Here is a 25,874-nt window from a genome sequence, read left to right as displayed (position 1 = left end):
ATGCAAGGTATTTAAAATTGTCAGAACCAGGGGTAGGCAACCTGCGGCCCGCGGGCCAGATGCGGCCCGGTGAGGCCTTGGGACCAGCCCCAGCCCAGTCCTGCCGCCGATTGCCGCCGGGGCCTTTTGGGGGGCAATTGTCAATAGAAGCCTCAGAAACATGCATTTATCTTAACATTTTTTAAAAAGTCAGCAAATTTTTTCACGTGTCCTCCATTTTTTATTTAAAAAGTGCCCTCCATTTGAAAATGTTGTCCTACATTTGTCCCGGTTTATTTATTTATTTAATTTTTAAAAAATTATTTAATTGTTTATTTTTTGGCTTCGGCCCCCCAGTTGTCTGAGGGACAGCTACCCGGCCCCCGGCTCAAAAGGGTTGCCTACCCCTGCAGAACACTTCAAAAGTGCTAAATAAATTGTAAGTAAGAGAAGGAGGAGTATTTTCATTTGAGAGGTTGAAGAGTTCTCCACCAACGCCAGGAGCTGGTAGCTAGTGAAGGCAACACTCTGCAGACATGGTTGGGTTCTAAGAAATGTATATTTACTTATTAAAACAGGGAAGTAAAAGACTATTATATAATGAATTGCCAAAAGACAGAAACAAGATCCTGGGCGCTGGAAGTGTGTTGGCATCTTCTCTTCCTCCTCCTCCTTTTCTTTCTCTGTACTGCTGGAATTCTTTAGTTCAGTCAAAGAGGGTCTTTGCCTCGCAAATTACATAAGCCAATTCAGTGCACTGCTGGGAAGCAAGATGTCCATTTTGGAGGTAGGCACAGCCCTTCTGATCCAGTCCAGTGTACCTGAAGCAGAAGAGAAAGAATGAGAGCTGGTGGTGCAGTGGTTAAATGCCTGTACTGCAGCCATTCACTCGAAACCACAAGGTTGCGAGTTCAAGACCAGCAAAGGGCCCAAGCTCGACTCAGGTTTGCATCCTTCCGAGGAGGGAGCTAAAATGAGTACCCAGACTGTTGGGGACTAATTAGCTTACTTGCTAATTAGCTTACTTGCTGTTCACCACTATGATCTTTGGAATAGCGGTATATAAATAAAACATATTATTCTTATTATTACTCATCTGGATGGCCCCTGATCATAGAATCCTAGAGTTGGAAGAGACCCCAAGAAGGGCCATCCAGTCCAATCCCTTCTGCCATGCAGGAACTCACAACCAAAGCACCCCCTGTGACAGATGGCCATCCAGCCTCTGTTTAAAGACCTCCAAAGAAGGAGACTCCACCACTCTCCGAGGGAGTCTGTTTCACTGTCGATCAGCTCTTACTGTCAGGACGTTCCTCAAATGTTTCAGTGGAATCTCTTTTCCTGTAGTTAGCATCTATTGTTACAGATCCTACTCTCTGGAGTAGCAGAAAACAAACTTGCTCCATCCTCAATATGACATCCCTTCAAATACTTAAACAAGGCTATCATATCACTTCTTAACCGTCTCTTCTCCAGGCTAAACATGCTCAGCTCCCTAAGTCTTTCCTCATAAGGCATGGTTTCCAGGCCATTCACCATTTTGGTGGCCCTCCTTTGGACACACTCCAATTTGTCAACATTCTTTTTGAATTGTGGTGCCCAGAACTGGACACAGTCTTCCGGGTGAGGCCTGTTTAAGTATTTGAAGGGATGTCATTTTGAGGATGGAGCAATCTTGTTTTCTGCTGCTCCAGAGAATAGGACCCGGAGCAATGGATGCAAGCTGCAGGAAAAGAGATTCCACTCAACATTAGGAGGAACTTCCTGACAGTAACAGCTTTTCGACAGTGGAAGATGTTACCTTGGAGGGATGTGGAGTCTCCTTCTTTGGAGGTCTTTAAACAGAGGCTGGATGGCCATCTATTAGGGATGTTTTGATTATGGGTTTCTGCACGGCAGGGATTGGACTGGATGCCTTTGTGGTCTTTTCCATCTCCAGTTGTCCCTCCATATTCGCTAGGGTTAGGGGAACAAGACCCCCGTGAATATGGAAAAACTACAAATAATAAAAACACTGTTTTAATTGAGAGGACACCTCCCTAGGAATCTCTAGGTCCTCCAGTGCAACTCTGTGGTCAATGTCCAACATACACTGACCACAGAATGGCACTGGAGTAGCTGGAAATGGTCTTTCAGTGCAACTTTTAGTTAAAGTTGACCACAAAGTTGCACTAGAGGATATAGATAGTCCTAGAGAGAACATATTAATAAATTCCATGAATAAACAAATCCGCAAATATCAAAGCCACAAGTATGTAGGGATAACTGTCTGTGGTTCTATGATTCTGTCCAGAACCAGACCTCTGTTTGCCTAGGTGCTTTTGCTACGGTGGCCTTTAACTAGTACCTTTGTAAGCTCAGCTATCATCATTGTCATAATTTTCCTCATCAGTCTCTCATGGTTTTCATTCTAATACTTCACAATGTTTATTATGTTGACACTCCTTATCTACAAATTTTTTATCCATGGATTCAAGCATCCACAGCTTGAAAATATTAAAAACAAGTATAAATTCCAAAAAGCAGACCTTGATATTGCCATTTTATATAAGGGACATTACTGTGCCACTGTATTTAATGGGACTTGAGCATCTATGGAGTCTTGAGTCTACTTCCTCAGATGTAGGCTTGCCATATCGCGAATTTAGGCGGGAGAATCCCGGATTGGAGCGTCAATAAAAAATTCCATCCTGGATGGGCATTTTTGACGCTCCAGTCCCGGATTTCTGCCTTCCTCCAGGCCACATTTTCTAAGTGGCCCTGGAGCGTGGCAGAAAGCCTCCCAGCCTAGGCCAAAGCAGCGAGCGCAGCGCTGCCTCCTAGGCCTCCCTGCCTTGGCCTGGCCCTCTGACAGCTGCGGGGAGGCCTAGGAAGCGGCGCCAATCTCGGCGCTTTGGCCTGGGCTTCCCCGCAGCTGCCGGAGACCCAGACCAAAGCAGCAAATGCAGCGCTGCCTCCTAGGCCTCCCCACCTTGGCCTGGCCCTCTGACAGCTGTGGGGAGGCATAGGAAGCGGCACCGCTCTAGGTGCTTCAGCCTGGGCTATTTTCTGCCGGCTCCCCACCCTCCCCCCTTGTTTTGCTTGTGCTCTTTGTCACAACTTTCTTAAGAGGAGGTTTCCTGTGGCAGCAGCAAAGGTCTCGGATCTGATGGGCATGGTTTCCCATGCTGTGGAGCACTGGATCAGGAGTCCCACCAGGACCAGGGGGTGCTGAGGGCTAGCAATGTCACCAGTGTGGGGGCAACATCGATTCAGCATTCCTCGGTGACATGGGGCGAAGATGCGCTTATGCACATAACTGGCTCTTTAAGTGGCGAGCACATTTTAAGCCGGTTATCCCTCTGTCATCCCAAAGCCTGATCGTGACCAGGCATTTCAGTTCATCGACCAACGCGGGTTGGTGGATGTCACATGCAGACCTCATGCTTTCACGCCAACCCTCTTTTTTGCTGTTGCTATATTGAATAAAGTTGTGGACTTTTTTTGCCAATTGGTTGTCTTTGTGTTATTCGCACCCCTCCCCTTCCTCAGCAACTGGGGTATGGTGTGTGTGTGTGAATGCCCTGGAGTCATGTTGCAGGGCTGCCATCAGGCTGACACTTACTTTTTAGAATCAAAGGGCGACCCATCTGTCCATCTCCATTCATTCACTTTGATGTCATACTTTAGGCCAATCCAGAATCTGTGATACTTGTCAATGTGATGCAAGTCGAAATGTTTTTTTGATTCAAGCCTCAGAAAAATCTACAGTGCAAAGAAAAAGATATGTGGCATGTCCTGCCTTAAAGGGAAAAATACTCCACCCAGCATCCACCACCCAAATCAGTACTTTTGATAAAGCCTGGCTGGAAGATGCAGCCGATCTGATGTCCTGGACACATGGAAGTGGGGACATTGTAGGGTTGCCAAACTGAAAACTAGAGAGGGCTCGTGTTCCTTTAGTGTTGACCTGAACACTTTCTTTTCTTTTCTTTCTTTCTTTCTTTCCTTCCTTCCTTCCTTCCTTCCTTCCTTCCTTCTTTTTTTTTTTAAAGAAAAGCTGATATTTGTTGTTAACTGTCATCATTTGACTTATGGTAACATTATGTATGAGAAGCTATTCTGATCATGTACTGAAAGCCTTTCTCTCTTTGCAGATCCTTGCACATGCAACATGAAGGCAAAAGGCTTTTTTAACCCCTCTAGAGCTCTAGTCTGAACAAATCTTGCCAAAAAACACCTTGTGATAGGTTCGACTTAGGGTCTCTGTAAGTCAGAAGTGACTTGAAGGCACACACCACCATCAGAGCACTACTACCTTTTAATAACAACAAGAAGAGCAAAAGCAACAACAGACTACTGCTTTCTTTTTGCCAGCATTTTAAGAACACAAATCAATGTCCGGTGTGTGTCTGTTCCTGTTAAAGGTCTAATATCGAACCTATGGGGCTGCTCCTGTCTTGCCACTACAGCTTAGGGAGGAAAACCCCTCATGTTGTCGGTCCTTTCCCATGTGCCCAAGCATTGGCCCAGCCTTACCAGCTCTTCCGTGGTGTTGGCGACAGGCAGGGAGGAGGATTCGGATCTACAGAAGCTCATGCTCTGATGCCAAGCCATTTCTCTGTGTCGAAAGAGGTAGCAGCTATCTCCTCGTTGTACCCATGGGAGTCTGCAGATGCTGCAGCTATAAACTGAAAAGCAAAAAAATGGGAGGAACAGGTTATACTGAGATTTGTGGATTTTATATTTTTAACCTGTATGTATCTATATTCTTGTTGTACACTTTGATCATTGGAAAGCGGTATATAAATAAAGTTTTATTATTATTTTATTATTATTATTATATTTGTGTAAAAAAAATAAAAGAGAGAGAGAGAGAGTTGTGTTTCTGCTTGTGCCAATCTTTGAAATGTTGAAATGAAATCTAATTCTTTCAGTGCCATGGTGAAGTGACTGGACATCACTTCTAGGCTAGAATCCTATGAAGCTTATGCAACTATGGAATTATGCCAGTGTATTTCTTTTTATGGTACTTAGTAGACAGAGGTAGTCAGCCCCTCTATACCCAGCAATCCCAAATGATGATGATGATGTTTATTTATATCACCTTTTTGACCAAAAGGAAGAACATCAGACATATACAAAAAAAATGAATGATAAAACACAACAATATAAATTATTAAAATACTAAAAGAATATACAGTTGGACCTTTGTGTCTATGGATACAAAAAAAATGTGGGACTTCAAATCCCATTCTCCTTAATGGATGCATGCTTGAGCAGACACCGGGAACAATGGGGCTCGCCATCCACAGATGCTCAGATCTGTGAATGGCAAGCCTGCAATTATGGAGCTCCAACTGTCCTTGGTAACTTTAGGACCACTCAGCAACTTAAGAGAGAGAGAGAGGAGAGAGAGAGGCCAGGCCTGGAAGACAAAGAGCCCTCCTCCAACCACCATCTTGAGGGGGAGAGAGGCCAGGCCTGGAAGACAAAGAGCCCTCCTCCAACCACCATCTTGAGGGGGAGAGAGGCCAGGCCTGGAAGACAAAGAGCCCTCCTCCAACCACCATCTTGAGGGGGAGAGAGGCCAGGCCTGGAAGACAAAGAGCCCTCCTCCAACCACCATCTTGAGGGGGAGAGAGGCCAGGCCTGGAAGACAAAGAGCCCTCCTCCAACCACCATCTTGAGGGGGAGAGAGGCCTGGCCTGGATAGGCTTGCCATATCCCACCTGGGGGCGGGACTTTCCCAGTTTGGGGTGGGGCCACACGGTCCCACCCCAGTTTGGCCCCTCCCCGGGACCTCCCCCCCCCAGCAAGGCCCTAGAGGCAGCTCCATCCCTCCCCATGGCTGTGTGCCACCCTCCCCGCCTCCCTGCCTGACTTAGTCTAGAGAGCAGGTCTTAAAGACAGCTGCCACTCACTTGGTATTGCCAGCCCACTTGGTATATATACCCTGCAAAAGGCATTACTTTCAGGTTACAGTGAGCAAAGAAAAAAAGGCCATCAATCATTCCTGTTTCCCTGGGAGTCTAATTGCCTCATCTTTTAAATGTCTACCACTCAGTATTGTTGTAATTCTTTATCACAGGGTCGTTTTTGAGGCCCTAAACACCTTTCCTTGTAATATGCAAATTTCTCCCAAAGCTGACCAATGGGAAAGAAGCAATCAGCCCTCCCCTTGGGTTGGTTTTCAAGGGCTTGGAAGGAAGAGATTTTGCCTTGCAAGTTGCTGGTAAATAATAGAAGGCTTTGGGGTTGCAAAAGGCTGCAGAAATAGTTCGACCCCCCCCCCCTTAAACATCCATGGCTCAGTGCTATGGGATTCTGGGAATTGTAGTTTCTTGTGGCACCAGAGCTCTTTTGACAAAAGGAGACTGAATGGAGGCGTTGCCTGGCTGGGGGCAGAGCCTCTTGCCAGCAGTGAGAAGGCTGCGATGATGAGGAAAAGCAGGGGCTCCTCTGGTGGTCCTGGCCACTTCCCTTGGCTCCCTCACTCCTCCTCCTCCTCCTCCTCCTCCTCCTCTTCCTCTCAGAGCTCATTCACACTCCCTGGCTTTTCTCTCCCCCCCCCCCCCGCACTTTGAGACCCCTTTAACTGCCAAAGCTCAATGCTCTGGAATTCTGGGGTCTGTGAGGCATTTGGCCTTCTCTGTCAGAGAGCTCTGGTGCCACAATAAACTACAATTCCCAGGATTCCATAGCACTGAGCCCTGGCAGTCCAAGCAGTGTGTTTTGGACACAGAGATCCTCCAAATGAATCCAGTCCCTAGCTTTTATATCTCTCACACACACTGCAGGAATAATAACCCACTTTGAGACTGCTTTAACTCAGTGCTAGGGAATCCTGGGAATGCTAGTGTTTGGGAGACATTGAGACTTCTCTGTCAGTGATGGCTCTGAGGCCACAATAGACTACAATTCCCAGGATTCCCCAGCACTGAGCAGTCTCAAACTGGACCATTTCCTCAGTGTGGATGCACCTAGGGAGGAATTCTGGGCACTGCAGTTCAACTACGTTTGGAGGGTTATGGGACTCCCTGTCAGAGATAGCTCTGGGGCCACAATGTACTACAATTCCCAGCATTCCCCAGCACTAACCCAGGACAGTTAAGTCACTCTCAAACTGGATTATTTCCTCAGTGTGGATGCAGCTTTGGTGAGAAACTCTGGGCATTTCAGTCCAGCATTGTTTTATTTCTGCAGTGTGTTTTGGACCAGAGACAAGGTGACCAGGCATCCTCCTCCTTTTCCAGGACATGTTCTCCATTTGGATCATGGCTAAGAAGCATGGATTTATAAGTACATGGGTGTTTTTAGCTTTTATTTTTGGCCATGTCCTACATATTTTTGCTTGGGTGCCCTACATTTTGGGGTGAGGGCATTGGTCACCTTGGTCCAAGGGTTAACTGCCATTCTGCTGTGGTGCTGGAACAAACCACCATTCCCAGAATTCCATAGCATTCAGGCAAGACAGTTAAAGTGGTCTCAAACCAGATTATTTCTCCAGTGTAGATGCAGCCCAAGCCTTTTGCCTCTCTTATGCCTGAGATTTCAAAGCCCAGCCTTGGCACCACAACAAACTACAAATCCCAGGATTCGATAGGATGGAGTGATGAGAGTGAAAGCAGTGTGGCAGCAGCCTAAGTGTGCTTAATGCAGTTCTTAACATGGTGCACCTCTTGCCTACAGAGTCTCACAAGACTTTTTTGTTGAACAACTTGTACCCATTGACTCCATTTCATGTCTCCTTTATTTAGTGGGGAGGAATACAGACAAAACAAGTCAAAATGAAGAAAAACCAAAGTCCCTTGACCAAAGGGTTTGGTTGTGGAATAAGCCTCTGAAATATGCAAGAGGCAATGTTAAAATAAAGCCATGTTCAATGCCCAAATGTGCTGTTTGGAATGGGGAGAGGGGGGTGGCCAGAAAGGGAAGTAGATTTCCGTGATCTGTCTACGAATAATGTCAAAATGTCCTCCATTTTGATCATGCCTAAGAAACATGGATTTATATTAACATTTCTATAAAAGCCTCAATTTTTTTGCATGTCCTCCATTTTTAAAAATGTGTCCTACATTTGAAAATGTTGTCCTGCATTTGTCCTACATTTGTCCCGGTTTGGAGGTCCTCACTTATGGCAACCCTAGGCCTGGAAGACAAAGAGCCCTCCTCCAACCACCATCTTGAGGGGGAGAGAGGCCTTGCAAATTTTTGTATTTTATTGCAATTTTACTGTACACCGCTATGATCATTGCGGAATAGCGGTCTATAAATAAAAATTATTATTATTATTATTATTATTAACCCATCGAATTGAAGAGGAAGGTCTTCAACCCTTTACAAAAGCGGGGAAGATCCTCCTCCATCCAAAGGTGCAAAGGAAGACAGTTCTACAACTGCAGAGCCAGATCCTGAAAGGCTCGCAGCCTTGATAAAGCCATACGCATTGGTGGAACCAACAATAATCCTTTGCCTGTAGAACTTACATTCCTAGATGGAAGATACTGTGCTAGCTGAACTGCCAGATACTTGTGGAAGTTAAAGCACAGAACCATAAATACTAGGACCAAAAGCTTATACTGAATCCTGACCTGAACTGATAGCTGCTAAACTGATACAAGAGGAAGAGATGTGTGAGTATTTAGGAAGATTTAAGATAACCTGGACGGCACTGCTCTGGATTAAAACCAAAGGAATAAGAGACCAGGAGAGCAAAGCTGCCAGTAGGCTATTACAATACTGCAGGCATGAAATAACCATGTCCTAGAAAGGAGATGGACAGTTTCCAAGGTTAAAAACCTACGGATGTTCAAAAAATGGAAGTTACATGCCTTAGCAGTTGCCTCAACCTACCTATTCGCCTCAGAGACACCTCTCCAGAGCCATTAAAGGGCTGAGGGTAGATAATAATAAATAATAATAGGATTTATTTATGTACCACCCAATCACTGGGAATCCGAGCGGTTTACAACAGAGGGGATAATAGACAGTTATAGATGAAGGGGAAAGCCCATTATTATTATTATTATGTTCTTGTTGCTGTGTTGTTATTGTCATCATCATCATCATCATCATCATCATCATCATCATCACTATTTCTTACCTGCCTCTCCATATGGAATGAGGTGGGGGCAATAACACATTAGAAGTAAAAGACATAACATCAGTTAAAACATATAATGGAAGGATACAGACCTCCCAAAGCGGGCGGTCTCCCGCTGCCCTAGTTTGCTCTGCAGGGAAGCTGCAGCCTCCAGACCATGAGGTTTCCCAGCGGAGCAAAAAGAACCCTTAAAAGACAGGCTCTTTATGCAGCACGCTTGTGACGCCGCAATGCGCCAATGGCGCACTTGCGGCGTCACAAGTGTGCCGGGACGTGTGGACACTAGGCGTCCTTCACGTCAAAATGGTGGCGCCCATGTAGACAGGGTGCCGCCATTTTGACGTCCTGGCGATGTACTAGGTTTAGGGAGCGTCTAAAAACTACGCTCCCGGGCAACCCTAGTATGTCGTCAAGACGTATAAAAAGGCCCATGTAAACAGGGCCAATATCAATTAAAAGGGCATATATAGTGAGCCCTTGGTATCCGCTGGGGTTTGGTAGATACCAAATTTCATAGAATCATAGAGTTGGAAGAGACTGCAAGGACCATCCAGTCCAACCCCCTGCCATGCAGGAACTCTCAATCAATCATCCCTAACAGATGGCCATCCAGCCTCTGTTTAAAGACCTCCAAGGAGGGAGATTCCACTACACTCCGAGGGAGATTGTTCCACTATCGATCAGCTCTTATTGTCAGAAAATTCCTCCTAATGTTGAGGTGGAACTTCTTTTCCTGGAGCTTGCATCCATTGCTCCATTGTCTCCTATTCTCTGGAGCAGCAGAAAACAAGCTTGCTTCCTCCTCAATATGACATTCCTTCAAATATTTAAACAGTGTTATCATATCACCTCTGAACCTTCTCCTCTCCAGGCTAAACATCCCCAGCTCCCTGAGTCGTTCCTGATAGGACATGGTTTCCAGACCCTTCATCATTTTAGTCGCTCTCCTTTGGACACATGGCTCCAGTTTTTCAACATCCTTTTTAAATTGTGGTGTCCAGAACTGGACACAATATTCCAGGTGGGGCCTGACCAGAGCAGAATACAGTGGCACTGTTACTTCCCTTTGTAAATTCGTAAATACCAAGTTCATAGTTCATCTTTATTATGGCCATAGACCAGCACAACCAGTACATACCAAAATTCATGGATGCTCAAGCCCCATTAAATACAATGGCTTAGGGAAATTGTGCCCCTTATGTAAATTGGTAAAATCAAGATTTTCTTTTTGGAAATTAATACACACACATTAATTAATTACACATCAAACTATGGATGGTTGAATCTATGGAAGTAGAATCCATGGATATGGAGGACTGACTGTAAAAGCCATAGATATTGAAAACCATCAATCCATATGTAAGATAGAAAATAAAATGCATTAAAAACATTATTTAGGAACAGAGTAAAAGCAATTGTAAACAAAAAAAATTGAAAAAGGAAAGGCCAGGTGGAGTAAATACAGTTTTGATCATCTACTTGACACTCAACAAAGATGGAGCCAGCCTGAATTACTTAAGAAGGGAGCCTCACACTTTAAAAACTGTTATGTATTCATTAACCTTACCTCTCTTTTGTCAAGTTCTTATGAAAATTTAACATTTAAATTATTTTTTTTTAAAAAAGAACCCAATGAAATTTTCAGCTATCTCCTATTGACCAGTTTCACTAGGTGTTTCCAGTGTTGGTGGGACCATAAATGTAGCTGCCTGCATCCCTGGGAAGCATCCACACTGTACAATGGTAGAACTTTGATGCCATGGCATCATGCTATGGAGTCCTGAGATCTGTAGTTTGATGAGGTCCATAGCATTCTCTGCCAGAGCTCCAGTGCTGTAGTGAGTGAGTGAAAATGGTATCAAACTACTGTAAATACACAGTGTGGCTACACCTCAACGATGTGAATCCTTCAAGAGGCAAAAATAGATGCAGGCCTGATTCAATGCCACAAATTTAGGTGAGTAAACAGGGAATCAAGGCTGAGTTCTGAAAGACCTCTGCACAGACAAATACAATTTCACAGTTTCACTTTGGCTGCATCTTCACTGCAGAAATTATGCAGTTTGACACCGCTTTAACTCCCATGTCTCCATGCTATGGAATCTTGAGGGGGGTTTTGTTTGTTGTGGCACAAGCAGCACACTTTGGTAGAGAAGGTTTAAGACCATGTAAAACTATATGTCTCAGGATTGTTTTTGTCTACTGGGAAGGGCAAGACTCTACCCATCCTCTTCTTTCCCTTCTCTTGAGTTAATTGAGTGCAAACTCCCTTTTGCATTTTGAACTCAATTTTGGCAGCAATTGAGGCAAACTGAGGATAAAAGTGGGAAGGAGGGAGGAGGAGAGAGAAACTGGGACATTTCAAAAGCAGCAGAAACAATGGGAAAGCTCAGGAGTACAGCAGAATAATTCATAGTTTTTTGTGGGTTTTTCGGGCTATGTGGCCATGTTCTAGAAGGGTTTATTCCTTGGTTCCGTGGTTGGCATCTTCCTGTCAAAATGTCAGGAATAAACTCTTCTAGAACATGGCCACATAGCCAGAAAAACTCACAAAAAACTATGGATGCTGGCCATGAAAACCTTCGACTTCATATTAGAATTAATTCAGTTTGACAACACTTTAACTGCCATGTCTCAATTTTTAGTTTGGTGGGGCACCAGAGCTCTCTGACAGAAGCCCCATTCATACTATGAAAATAATCAGGGATGAATTTGGATTGAGTCCTTGTTGTTCACACATGTTCCAAATGCACTCAATGCACTTTTGAGGGGGCTGACAAAACCCCCACTTAACTCAGGATATTCGATACAGGGTTATTTTCCAACTTTTCCTGAAAGATCCACATCTATCCGCATTGTTGTCAGTGTGAATAAGCTTCTGAGTGAATTCCAATCACTCTGTATAGTTCAAAGGAAAGGAGGTCGCTCCATTTTATCCTGAAACAATGGCATGTGTGAATAACACAGGGGTTACAGTGACTCAAAGAGATTTGCGATCCCCAAACAAAATGGGAAGAACAAACCTGATATATATCAGTGCAGCAATCTGCATCTCCTCAAGAAAAAAAAATGGGAATGAATGTCACCAGAGAAGGCTAAATATCTCACCAAACTACAAAGGCCAGAATTCCATACCATGGAGCCATGGCAATTAAAGCAGTGTGAAACTCCATGATTTCCGCAATGCAGATTAGACCTCTGTCTTGTTTTTGATTTTAAAACTCCACTTTGTCCTATCCTGGTTATGAAGCAATCTGTGTAGTTGGTATCTTTTTCTCAAAAATGAACATGAATACTATTCTTATCCATCCCTCCTACAAGGAAACTAGCAAACCTCCAGAGCCATTTCCCAGCACATCCACATTACCCCACCTTTGCCGATCTGTAGTGCCATCAAAATGTCCGTCAGAATGATGATGTGCAACTTGACCACGGCCTTGTGTTCCTCGGTTCTCTCCATCAGGTTGCTGACTTCAAACAAAGGCAAAACACACAGGCACAAACTGAATAACTAGTGAGAGCATCACAAATCATCTCACAGTTCAGAGATTAAAAATATTTCTAGTAGAATGTGGGTTGACTCTTTGGGGTTACTGAAAAGTGGGTCTTTTTTGTGAGCTCATTCACACATTTCAAATTTGTTATTCACATTATGGAACCACATCTATGCACATCTCTGGGAGTTCAGTTGCTCATACATGCCAGCGCTCGAATAAAGATGGAGTTGACAATGCAAATGTATTCAAAATGCATTCAAGGCATGCAGAGTTTAATCCTGAATTATCCCGGGTCTATTCACATCAGTTATTCACACTGTCGATGATGTGAATCTTAAAAAAAAAAACTTGGGGGGGGGGGGCAGAATTTATTATATATTGGTCCAAAACACACTGCAGAAATAATCCAGTTTGAGACTGCTTTAAAACCACTGCCATAGCAGTGTATTTTACTGCTAATCGGCAGCAGCAGTAGTGGAGGGAGACAATGGCGGAGGACCTCTCTGAGACAACAGACATGGCACCATAGTTTATTGTGTTTTTTTCGGGCTATGTGGCCATGTTCTTCACATGCCAGCCACAGATGCTGGCAAAACGTCAGAAAGAAACTCTGCTAGAACATGGCCACATAGCCCAAAAAAACCACAAAAAACTATGGATGCTGGCCATGAAAGCCTTTGACTTTACATGGCACCATAGCTAATGCTGGTTAGTGTTGTATAATAACATCCAAAATCCACAAAACAGGGATGTCTTTATTGGGTCAAACAAAATGAATAAAGACATGTGTCGCAAGCTTTCAAAGCCCCACCAGCTTCTTCATCAGACAAAGGTATTAAAAATAATACCGGGGGGGGGGGGGGGGGGATGATGATGTTAGTCACAGACCTGCAAGATGTATAATGTGCATTTGTTTGGCCCAATAAAGGCACAGTTGGCCCTCCATATCCACAGATAAAAGCATCTGTGGCTTCAAAATATTCAAAAAGTATATACATTTTAAAAGTATATGCATTCCAAAAAGCAAACCTTGATTCTGTCAGTTTATATAAGGGACACCATTTTAGTTCCTTTCTATTTTTTTACTTTCTATATTGTATTCAATGGGAGTTGAGCATCCACAGGTATCTATGGTGCATCCTGGAACCAAATCACAGGAGATACAAAGGACTCACTGTTTTGTGGATTTTGAATGTTATTTAATTTTACGGTTTTGAATGTACTGGGATAATCTGTAGCATTTGGAGATCCACAGCATCTACAGTTATTTATATACACTACCTGCACAAATCTTGCCAAGAAAACCTCATGATGGGTTTGCCTTAGGGTCGCCATAATGACTTGACAGCAGACAACACTCATACACTTGCATTTGGAAAGGAAAGTGGGGTGGGGTAGGAATCTAGTAGGATCTTAAAGACTGAGAATTTTAGTATGCACTTTTGTGGATTACAACCTACTTCTTCCGAAGCATGGACCAAGTGCTCAGTATTCAAGCCACAAGTATTAAGCACAGTTACCTGACTGTGGGGCTGGGACTAGGATATAGAAAGATGCAAATTGTGGCATAGTCCAAAAATCTTGGAAGGCCTGTGTAAAATGGTACAGGTCCATCAAGTAGGTGGCTTGTTTGGCATTGGGTGTCCTAGCAAGACATTCTGGTTTCATGGAATTTAGTTCTCTTGATGTAAAGTATGCTACTTCAAATTATTAAAAATTAATTCTGGTTCTGAGGAGCCCTGATTGTGCAGTGGTTAAAAGCCACTCATTCACAAACGGCAAGGTTGCGAGTTCAATACCAGCCAAGGGCTCAAGCCCGACTCAGGCTTGCATCCTTCCGGAGGTTGCTAAAATGAGTCCCCAGCATGTTGGGGGCAATTAGCTTACACTTCATAAACCGCTTAGCAAGTGCTTAAGTGCACTGATAAGTGGTATAGAAATGTAGTTGCTATTACTATTGCTATTCTGTTTTGGGCTAGAGTAGAAGAACTGGGAATGAGTTTGTCTTTGACAATGGGTTGAAAAGAGACTATGGGAAGATACAGACTGGCACTTTGTGCTGGCCTGTGGATGGAGTCATGGCAAAGCATCCGCACGCTCAATGCCATGACCCCGCCCCCTGGCACCATTTTGGTGCACACCTGTTTACACAGCATGCACCATGATGATGCCACTCTGGTGCAGTGCCGAAACAGCGCAGTGCAGAAAGGGTAGCATCCTATGACGTTCCTTCCAGGATGCTACAAAGAAGCTGCTTTTCACGGCTTCTTTTTGCTCCCTCCAGAGGCTGCGGCGTGTGGTTGCTGCAGCCCCAATCTGGGACAAAAAGGGGAGGCATCCCGCCGCCACTATGTCTTCCTGGCACATTACATGTATTAAAATACTGGTTAACATCCCAGTCTCATCAAGATGCTCTTGGCCAGTATATCACATCTCTTGTCTAGTTCTCAGCAAAAACTGTATTCCTAAACTTCCTCCACCATTCATATGGTCATCCACTCGCCTTGGCCTTAGGCAATATCTTTCTTCCTGCCATTGTCCCTCAATGATCATAGTTAAAACTGAATTTGTCACCTCACTACCATACTCACAAGATTTTTCCAAGTATTTTAGTCTTCTTTGTTTGTTTTAAATTGTTAAGTATGAATAATTATTATATATGAGTTGTTATTTTAGTGTAAAATGTTTATGTTTTAAGTTATAATATTTATTAAGAGGAAGACCAGAGTAAACTTAGAGTAATTTGAACAAATGTATTATAGTTAGGATAGTTAAGAATTCTTTTGTATTAGAAAGTAAATAGATGTTTATAATTTGAGCCAACTTTGTTACAGCTTTTTACATTTGGGGGGTACTTTTTTGTAGAATGGTTTTATCCAAATAAAAAAAGTCCACAAGCTATTCATACAGTCCTTCCTGGGCACCAGAACACTCCATGCATGAAGAAGGAGACCAAATCCTATGAAAGCTAATGCTATAACACAACGATTCCCAAACTCTGGCATTCCAGGTGTTTTGGACTTCATCTCCCAGAAACTCAGACCGTTGGCCAAGATAACTGAGTCTTCTGGGTGTTTAGGTCCAAAGGACCTGGAGGAATCACTGCTATAACGTCTTTTGAACAGTTAGTCTGAAAGGTGCTACAAGATTCATTTGCATACTAGATTTCTCCCTATTCTTTCAAAGGATCTGAAATGTGTGAACTCTCTGCTTTCCATAGATCCCACTTATATATAGGCTGTGCCAAAAGTCATTAGGTAACATATATTCAAACATTACATGTTTGAAAGAGCTGCCATTTTCTTTTAAATACTTTCTTACCCAGATGACGCATGACCTTTGAACATTCCTAACAAAAGTTGCACATTCTCTGATTTTGGCAAGTTGTAATGTGATGGTTTAGAAGATCATCTAAATTACCTGCAGGACGTGTCTTTTGACATGCCCTGTGCAATGCAGTCCCTCCTTCTCCCCTCCCTGGAAAATACTGTCTTGGGGGGGGGGGGTATTTTAAGTTTAAAAGTCCCTAGAAATTGCTTTTTCTCAGCTCCTTGCCTTGACCATTCATGGTGACCACCATAGCCAGCAGGATTGTGCAAACAGACAGGAGACCAACAGTGGAACAACACCAGTTGATGGAGCTCTCTGGGGAACTTCCTAGTGAGAAGGAAAGGAAGAAGCATCAGAGAATGCCGCACATGCTTGAAATGCCAGGTATATCCCAGTGTTGGGGCCATAATTGAGGAGTAGCCCAACCTCACTAAGAGTAGAATTCAACATATAGCCATGTTAGCCTGTAGTATCAGTATGTGGAGAGATCTCCTAGCACCTTTGAGACCTACTAAAGAAAGAAGTCGGTCCAAATGCATCTGAGGAAGTAGACTTAAGTCTATGAAAGCTCATGATGCCAACTTCTTTCATTAGTAGGTCTCAAGGATGCTACAAGATCTCTCTACCTACTCACTAAGAATAGCAGTCCTTCACCTTTGGCTCTATAGTCCAGTGGTTCCCAACCTTTGGTCCCCCAGACCTTTTGGTCTTCAGCTCCCATAATTCCTGACTGTTGGATAAATTGGCTGGGGCTTCTGGGATATGAATCGTAAAACAAATGAAGGACCAAAGGTTGGAAATCACTGCTGCTCTAGAGGTCTTCTACCTCCACTTCCAGAATTCCTAAATTTTAGACATGGTGGCAAAACTTCTGGGAGCTGAAGTTCAACCATCTTTCCAGGACCAAAAAATAAAAATAAAAAAAAATCATAGATTTGAGCCATTGAGGGCTCAAGATAAAATGTAATATAAAATAAAGTAATCCAGGCTTTAGCTCTTGCTTAGTAGACAAACCCACCACCGTATGCAACCTCCCATTAAAATTATACCGGTTGAGTTTCCGTTATCTGGAATTCCAAAATATTCTAAAATCAAAAATAGTCCTCATGGGTGGCTGAGACTGACACCTTTACTTTCTTAGGGTTCATTGGACACAAATTTTGTTTCATGCACAAAGTTAAGATATCTGGTTTAAAATTACACAAAATATGAATGAATTTCATGTTTAGACTTGGGACCCGATGTATCTCCTTGTGTACTGTTTTACCTTCAAGTCGTTTCCGACTTACAGCAACCAATAACAGGGTTTTCTTGGCAAGTTGCTTCGGAGGGGGCTTGCCATTGCCTTCATCTTCATTTGGGCAAATCCAGAAGGTGGTACTGGGGGACGCCTGTTCGACCCCCTGACCATTGACCTATGGGGTCCCTCAGGGGTCTGTGTTGTCCCCTATGCTGTTTAACATATACATGAAACCGCTGGGAGAGGTTGTCTGGAGTTTTGGGGTGCGGTGTCATCAATATGCAGATGACACTCAACTCTACTACTCCTTCCCACCTCAATCCAAGGAGGCAATCCTGGTTCTAAACCAGTGCCTGTCTTCAGTAATGGACTGGATGAGGGCAAACAAGTTGAAACTTAATCCAGACAAGACAGAGGTGCTCCTGGTCAGTCGGAAGGCAGATCGGGGAATAGGGATCCAGCTTGTGTTAGATGGGGTCACATTCCCTCTGAAGACACAGGTTCGCAGTTTGGGGGTACTCTTGGACTCAGCTTTGAACCTGGAGGCCCAGGTCTCTGCTATGACCAGGAGTGCTTTCACACATTTAAAACTTGTATGCCAGCTGTGCCTGTTCCTTGAGAAGCCAAATTTGGCCATGGTGGTACATGCCTTGGTTACATCCCGTTTGGACTACTGTAATGGGCTCTACGTGGGGCTGCTTTTGAAAAGTGTTCAGAAAATTCAGCTGGTTCAGAGACCTGCTGCCAGGCTGTTAACAGGGGCAGATAACAGAGACCATACAACTCCCCTGTTGAAACAGCTTCATTGGCTGCCAGTTTGTTTCCAGGCACAGTTCAAGGTGCTGGTTATTATCTACAAAACCCTACATGGATCAGGTCCGCACTATTTGGCAGATCGTTTCTCTTAGTATGAACCAGCCTGGACTCTGAGATCCTCTGGAGAGGCCTTTCTCTCCATCCCAACACCATCAAAAAGATGCTTGGTGGGGATGCGAGAAAGGGCCTTCTCGGTGGCTGCCCTAGACTTTGGAACTCCCTGATCTCCCAGGGAATGGACCAGAACCTCCTTGATCGCCTTCCGCTGGCAGCTGAAGACCTACCTGTTCACACACGCCTTTAAGGAATTGTTATAAGGACAGGCTGGGATGTTGGACCATTTTAAAAATTTATATGAACATATAATCATATTAGGAGATTTTAATGGGGTGATTGAACCTAAAATAGACCGAACCTCTAATAAAAAAATTAATAATAATCAGGGCAAATTGCCCAAGAGTTTTTTCAAATTAGTAGAAAATCTTTCCTTAATCGAAACTTGGAGACATTTGCACAATGATGAGAAGAATTTCACTTTTAACTCAGAAAGACACGAATCTTTATCCAGAATTGACTTCTTTTTGGTTACCAACTCATTGATTAAAGACGTAGGAGAGAACTTAACATTAAATAGAGAAATATCCAACCATAACCCGATTATATTAAATTTGAAAGAACCATCTAAGAAATACTTTTGGAAACTAAATGAACTGTTAAAGAATGAGGAGACAGTCCAAAAGGGGAAAGAAATGATAAAGTTATTTTTTAAAGAAAATCTGGACAGAGAGGTAGATACAGCAGTAGTTTGGGATGCGGCCAAAGCTACAATAAGGGTTTTTTTTACCCATCAAAATATAATCTATCACAGATGGAAAAAACAGAAAACAACGGAATTAAATAATATACTGAGAGATAAGGAAGAGGAACTAAAAAAGAATCCAAATAATAAGATAGTACAAAACAAAATAAAAGCCATGAGGAAGCAATTAGAGATTGAAGCGAACAAGGAACTAGAAAGAAACTTAAAGATTGCAAAACAGAATAGTTTTGAACATGCGAATAAAACAGGTAAATGGTTGGCACACAAACTAAGGAGAGAGAAAGAGAAAAACGCTATCAATAAGATAAAGAAAAGTGATCAGAAATTAACCCAACAAAAAGATATAGAAGAAGTATTCCTTGAATATTATAGGGAATCGTATGCGAAACAAAGGGAGGAAAGTGAAGGAATCCAAGAGTTTTTGACCAGTAGTAAAATCCAAACATTAACGAAAGAGCAACAAGAAATCCTAAACAAATTAATTACAAAAGAGGAAATTCAGGAAGCAATAAAGAAATGTAAGATAGGTAAAGCATCGGGAAATGACGGACTTACTGCCCTATTCTATAAAACATTCATGGATGAAATTTGGGAACCTTTGCAGAGAGTGATGAATGAGGCCTTGATAGGAAATATACCTGAGACATGGAAGCAAGCAGAAATTACTCTTATTCACAAAGAAGGGAAAGATCGGCTAAACCCAGCAAACTATAGACCTATTTCTCTCCTAAATAATGATTACAAAATATTTGCCTCAATATTGTCAAAAAGATTAAAGAAATACTTAGCTGAAATAATAGATGAAGAACAAAGAGGTTTTCTATCGAATCGATACATAAGAGAAAATTTAAGAATGGTAATAAACATATTGGAGTATTATGAAAAGCATAACGAGAAAAAATTGGGTTTATTCTTTCTTGATTTTGAAAAGGCTTTTGACTCAGTAAATTGGAATTTGGTTCTAGAAGTATTGGAAAAAATTAAAGTGGGAGAAAATTTTAGTAATTGGATAAGGAAAATTTATAATAATCAGAAGGCCCAATTGAGAATTAACGGGGAGAAAACACAAATTATAGATATCCAAAGAGGGACACGGCAGGGCTGTCCGCTCTCACCGCTATTATTTTTACTAGTTATGGAACTACTTATAAAAGAAATTAGATCAAACACTGAGTTGAAAGGAGCAAAAATTAAGAAGTATGACTATAAAATTAGAGCCTTCGCAGATGACGTGATTGTAATAATGGAAAACCCTGTGGAAAGTCTAGTAACCCTCCTGGATATACTAGATATATTTGGTAAAGTCACGGGATGTAAAATCAACAAAGAGAAATCAATCATTTTGACAAAAAATATAAAAAAGGACAAAGAGAAAGAAATAGAAGGGAAATTTGGAATAAAAGTAGAGAAAAAGACCAAATACCTAGGAATCCAAATCACCAAAAGGTCCATAGAATTGTTTGAAAATAATTATAAGAAGTTATGGTCCCAAATAAGAGAGGACTTAATTAATTGGAACAAACTAAATTTATCAATAATGGGAAGAATATCAGTGATCAAAATGAATGCCCTACCAAAGATGTTGTACTTATTCCAAACAATTCCAATAATAAATTCTGACAAACCATTTAAAGATTGGCATAAGGCTATTGCTCAATTTATCTGGAGAGGAAGGAAACCAAGAGTCAAATTAAAAACGCTACAAGATGCCAGAGATGGGGGGGGGGGGGGGGGGGTGTAAATCTCCCAAATCTCAAGCTGTATTTTGAGGCATGTGCTCTAGCATGGATTAAAGAATGGGTAACCCTGGAGGATGGAAAATTATTAGAATTAGAAGGGGATGGTTTAAGTTTTGGGTGGCACGCCTATCTAGCCCATCAAAATAAAATTTTTATGAATCATTGTATCAGGAAGCCGCTAATAAAAGTGTAGAATTGATATAAGGAAAGAATACTCCGAAAAATGAATGGATGGGTTTCCCCTCACGAAGCGTTCTACAGAAAAGAAATGATCAAAGATACTAAATGGTATAAATACAATGATTTGGTAGAAATTAGGAATGGGAATTGGATAATTAAAACAAAGGAAAAATTAACAGAAGAAGGATGGAAAGGGTCATGGCTCACATATAGACAAATTTATGAAAGATTCAAGATAGATTTTAAAACTTATGGATTCGAGAAAAAAAGGGATGAATCACAATTGGGGAAGATATTGGCTTCTGAGGAGAATAAATTAATTGGTAAAATTTATAAAGTAATCTTGGAATATGACACGGAAGAAGATGTGATTAAACACCAGATGATCCAATGGGCAAAAAATATTGGACATCCTATATTACTGTCACAATGGGAAAGGTTTTGGAAAAATGGATTTAGGTATACAGCCTCCCAAAATTTGAGGGAAAACTTTTATAAAATGTTCTACCAATGGTTATCTATCACCGGATAAGATTGCGAAGATATACAAAATAAAAGGGAACAGGTGTTGGAAATGTAAAAATGAAATAGGTATGTTCTATCACTGTTGGTGGACTTGTAAATGGGCAAGAAAATACTGGTCAATGATAAATAATATAATTAGTGGAATTTTAGGTATTAAACTGCAATTAAAACCAGAATTTTATCTTTTGGGTATATTTGGAGACGAAATTAATTCTAAACAAGGAAAAATTATCTATTATATGATAACCCTTGCTCGGGTATGTTTCGCACAAAATGGAAATGTGAAGATATACCATCAAAGGAGGATTGGATGTGGAAATTATATGATGGAATGGAAATGGACAAATTTACACAGGCATTAAGGAATGATACAGAAAGCAAATTAATGGAAGATTGGAAGGGAGTTATGGAATTTTTAAAAGAAAATTTGTGTAAATATGCATATATTAAGATAGATTAGAACAAGAGAGATGGATCCTATTGATTAACTAATATTTCTTTTTCTTTTTCTTTTTTAGGAAAGTAACTATATAAAGTTGGAATAATAATGGTAAGCAGGAAGTCAGTTTGTATGAATGAGAGAAGAGAGGAAGAGAGAAAGAAGGGAATGTGATAAGAGGAAAATTAGGGATTGGTGTGGAAATTTAAAGGTAGGAAAGATACAGGTGGACAACCAGTGAGGATAGAAGACAGAGGTAGTTAGGTTAGGGATGAGTTAGACAAGATAGGTAAGGAAAGTAGATGTATGAGTAAGTATGGGAGTTGTGTATTGTATTGTAAAGTGTATCGTAAAATGTATTGTGTGTAATGTTGTATCTTTGTAATTGTTTTAATTTTATTAATAAAATATATAAAAATAAAATAAAAATTTGATATAATTTTTTCTCTATATATAGTTTTATCTTTTTAAAATATGTTTTATTCCTTTAATAACTATCTGTTTTAATACCATCATAATTTAATTCCTTTTTAATGTACATTTTTAAAAAATGTTTTTAATTGTACTGTTTTTAATGCTGTGAAGCCACTCTGAGTCCCAGTCCTGGGAAAAGTGTGGGATACAAATAAATATAGTAATAGTAATAATAATAATAATAATTCATGAGAGGCTGAGAGAGTGTGACTTGCTCAAGGTCACCCAGTGGGTTTACATAGCTGAGCAGGGATTCAGACCCTGCTCCCCAGAGCCATAGTCCAACAACGCTCAAACCACTACACTACACCGGCTCTCTTAGAGTATACACTCCATCAAATACTTATGTATTGTTTATTATGTATGATTATTCATATGTGAATATTCCAAAATCTGGGGGGGGGGGGGGGATTCAAAATCCCAAACATTTCTGGACCCAAGCATTTCCCATATAGGAAACTCAACCTGAATTAATGAATTACAGTTGGCCTTCCCTATCCACGGATTCAAACATCCACGGCTTTAAATTATTCAAATAAAAAATTATAATAAATAAATTCCCCCAAAGCTTGATTTTGCCTCTTTATAAGAAGCGACACCATTTTACTATGCCACTGAATTTAATGTGACTTGAGTGTCCATAGATTTTGGTATCCAAGGGGAGTCCTGGGCCCAAAACCCAATGGATGCCAAGGGCAGACTGTAATCATCATCATCATCATCATCATCATCATCATCATCATCATCATCATTATCATCATCCACGGATTCAATCATCCACTGCTTGAAAATATTCAAAAACAGGAAAAATTCCAAATAGCAAACCTTGATTTTCCATTTTATATAAGGGATACCATTTTGCTATGCTTCTATATTTAATGGGACTTGAGCATTCACGGATTCTGTTATCCATTGGGGATCCTGCAACCAAACCCCAGAGGATAACAAAGACCCAGTGTAATAATAATAGTAATAATAATAGCCCATTGCAAATAATGAGACTTGAGCATCCATGGATTTTGGTATCTACAGGGTGTCCGGGATGATGATGCCCCATTGCATATGATGGGACTTGAGCATCCACATATTTTGGTATCCATGGGAGATCTGGGAACCAGACCCCAGTGATGCCAAGGGCCCACTGTGATAACAACAACAACAACAACAACAATAATAGCCCATTGCATATAATGGGACCTGAACATCCATGGATTTTGGTATCTAGCTTACACTTTGTAAACCACTTAGGGAGTGCTTAAGTGCACTGATAAGCGGTATATACAGTCGCCCTTCTGTTTTCATGGACTTGAGATCTACGGTTTTGATTATTCATGGAGGAGTGACATGGCGGCATGCAGAAGCATGTGGCCATTCAAAGCTATGGGACTTGAATATACGCAAATTTCCAAATTCATGGTGGGGTGGGGGTCCTGAATGGATCCCCCGTGAATTCGGAGGGAAGACTGTATAGTATGCTTGACCATCCAGACTCAAGGCAGCCCCCACTTAACAGCAGTGGAAGCAATGCAACCCCAGTTCTTCAAGCGCTTACTCTGGGGGCCAGGGGGTCGTAGACGCCCATGAGGCACATCCCCTCGCTTGACGGGACTTGACTCAGAGACCCTTGAGCTCTGTATGGGCCCCTGGTCCAGGAGGGGCCTCACGGCTGCAGGGCCACGATTCACAGAGGCCCGCGCTGGCTCCGAGGGCCCCGCTGGTGTCAGGGGCCTCTGTTCTGCAGGGCCATGGTCCTCCAAGGGCTTGGATCGGGGCAAGGGGGGTCCTGGCACTGGGGACTTCACTTCTGGGGGGCCACGGCGGGAGGGCTCCGAAGGCCCCGCAGGCATCAGGGGCCTCTGTTCTGCAGGCCTATGGTCCTCCAAAGGCTTGGATCGGGGCGAGGGGGGCTCTGGCAGTGGGGTCTTCACTTCTGGGGGGCCACGGCGGGACGGCTCCGAGGGCCCCGCTGGTGTCAAGGGCCTTGCCTCTGTAGAGCCATAGTCCTCCGAGGGCCTAGTTCGGTACAAGGGGGGGCCTGGAAGTGAGACCATTTCTAGGGTGCCACGGTGGGACGTGGCTCCCTGCTTCGGGGCCATGGCTTCCGTCGAGGCCTTTTTCTTGATGCCCTTGGATGCTTGAGCCTGGTCGACATTCATGTCCCTCTCCATTGCAATTGAACTGAGTCTGGCCTGGGGTCAATAGGGGGGGACCCAAAAAAGTGCCTTTGGTCCCCCCAAAATAGCTCTTGAGCCCCTGTAGGGCACCCCCCCCCACAAAAAAAACCCCAATTTTAACCCTAGTGGGAACCAATGCTTTCTAGTTAGGCCAGAGGAAAGCAGAACGATTTTAAAAAAAGAAAGAAAGAAAATATTGTTAAAATGGCCTAAAATGTCCGCCTCAGCTTTCCAAAAATCTGAAATCCCAAACACTTATGAAATAAATATGATTTAAAAACAGGAAAACAAGAATTATGTTTCCTCTAAAAGATTTGGGCTGGAACTCGAATAGAAGCGTTGACTCAAGTTGTGTCATGGGTGACCCAAAATGGAGGCGAACCCACTCGATTCGACGGCGCTACTCTAGCCAGGGCTGAGCGTAGGAATTAGGCCTCGGTCTCTTCAGAAAGGGGATGTTTCTATATAAAAATGTCAAAACGTATTAATAAATTCAGGGCCGTGAAGCGGCCTCTTTAAAGGGTGCTGCTGCACCACTGAATTAATGTGTCAAGTGCCATTAAATCCTGGGATTTGCCGTTTGTTGTGCTACCAGGGCTCTCTGACAGGGAAGGCCAAATGCCTCACAAAACTACAAATCCCAGGATTCCACAGTAATGAGCCGTGGCAGTTAAAGCTGTGCCAAAGTGTATTAATTCTGCAACGTGGACACTCTCTCAGGCTACTGCCACACAGTCATGGCTCCATCCTATGGAATCCTGGGATTTGTAGTTTTGGTCTGGTACAAGAGTTCTCTCTGACAGGGAAGGCCAAATGCCTCACAAAACTATAAATCCCAGCATTCCACAGTAATGAGCTGTGGCAGTTACAGTGGTCTCAAACCAATTTAATTCAGCAGTGTGGATACCCTCTCAGGCTGCAGTTTAGACACCGCTTTAACTGTCATGGCTTCATCCTATAGAATCATGGGATTTGTAGTTTGTTGTGCTTCCAGAGCGCTCTCTGACAGGAAAGGCTCACAAAACTACAAATCCCACAATGGCATAGCAGGGAGCCGTGGCAGTTAAAGTGGTACCAAAACCTTATTAATAGGTATTAATTTTGCTGAGTGAACGCAGCTAATTTGTCGGCCATTGTTTTCCTCAGAATCAAAATCAAGGGTCCCAAAACACACTGCAGAAATAATCCAGTTTGAGACTGCTTTAAGTGCCATGGCTCAATGCTATGGAATCCTGGGAATTTGTAGACCTGTAAGGCATTTAGCTTTCTCTGTCAGAATGCTCTGGTGCCACGACAAACTACAATTCCCATAGCATTGAGCCACGATAGTTAAAGTGGTCTCAGACTGGATTATTTCTTCAGTGTGTTTTGGACCAAGGTTGCAGGACTTTAAAAAGCCTGCAAAACTGTATTGTTTTTCAGGTAGTTGTGAGCAGCTCTGAGTCCTAATCGAGGAGAAAGGAAGAATATGAATGAAATAAAACCAGCAAGAGGGCAAATTTAGGATGGGAGTTGTAGTTTTCATTCTTTTGGTGCAAACTTGCTTAGCTCACTGACCCAGGGAACTTTGTCTCCC

The 25,874-nt window shown here is 42.5% G+C and overlaps 1 protein-coding gene across 3 annotated transcripts; it reads right to left on the bottom strand.

The window, feature by feature from the left end:
* Positions 1–525: 525 nt before the first annotated feature.
* LOC149311532 (uncharacterized) lies at positions 526–25,555 on the bottom strand. Of its 3 annotated transcripts, XM_089527350.1 has the most exons (6): positions 23,677–25,186; positions 16,117–16,218; positions 12,437–12,535; positions 4,498–4,649; positions 3,584–3,723; positions 526–800 (listed from the first exon to the last, which is right to left on the bottom strand). In XM_089527350.1, the coding sequence occupies exons 1-6, from the start codon at positions 24,290–24,292 to the stop codon at positions 686–688; spliced, it is 1,224 nt and encodes a 407-aa protein (XP_089383476.1). In that variant the 5' UTR covers positions 24,293–25,186; the 3' UTR covers positions 526–685. The 3 variants fall into 3 exon arrangements, with proteins under 3 accessions (XP_089383476.1, XP_089383477.1, XP_089383478.1); XM_089527351.1 differs by lacking the exon at positions 16,117–16,218 and having other exon boundaries at positions 23,677–25,552; XM_089527352.1 differs by lacking the exons at positions 12,437–12,535; positions 16,117–16,218 and having other exon boundaries at positions 23,677–25,555.
* Positions 25,556–25,874: the final 319 nt, after the last annotated feature.

Source organism: Sceloporus occidentalis, unplaced genomic scaffold (genome assembly GCF_023333645.1).
Source record: "Sceloporus occidentalis isolate IW3139 unplaced genomic scaffold, rSceOcc1.0.p SCAF_5, whole genome shotgun sequence".
NCBI classification, from domain to species: Eukaryota; Metazoa; Chordata; class Lepidosauria; order Squamata; family Phrynosomatidae; genus Sceloporus; species Sceloporus occidentalis.
Note: the sequence above shows the minus strand (reverse complement) of the source record. Positions and strands in the feature narration are given on the sequence as shown.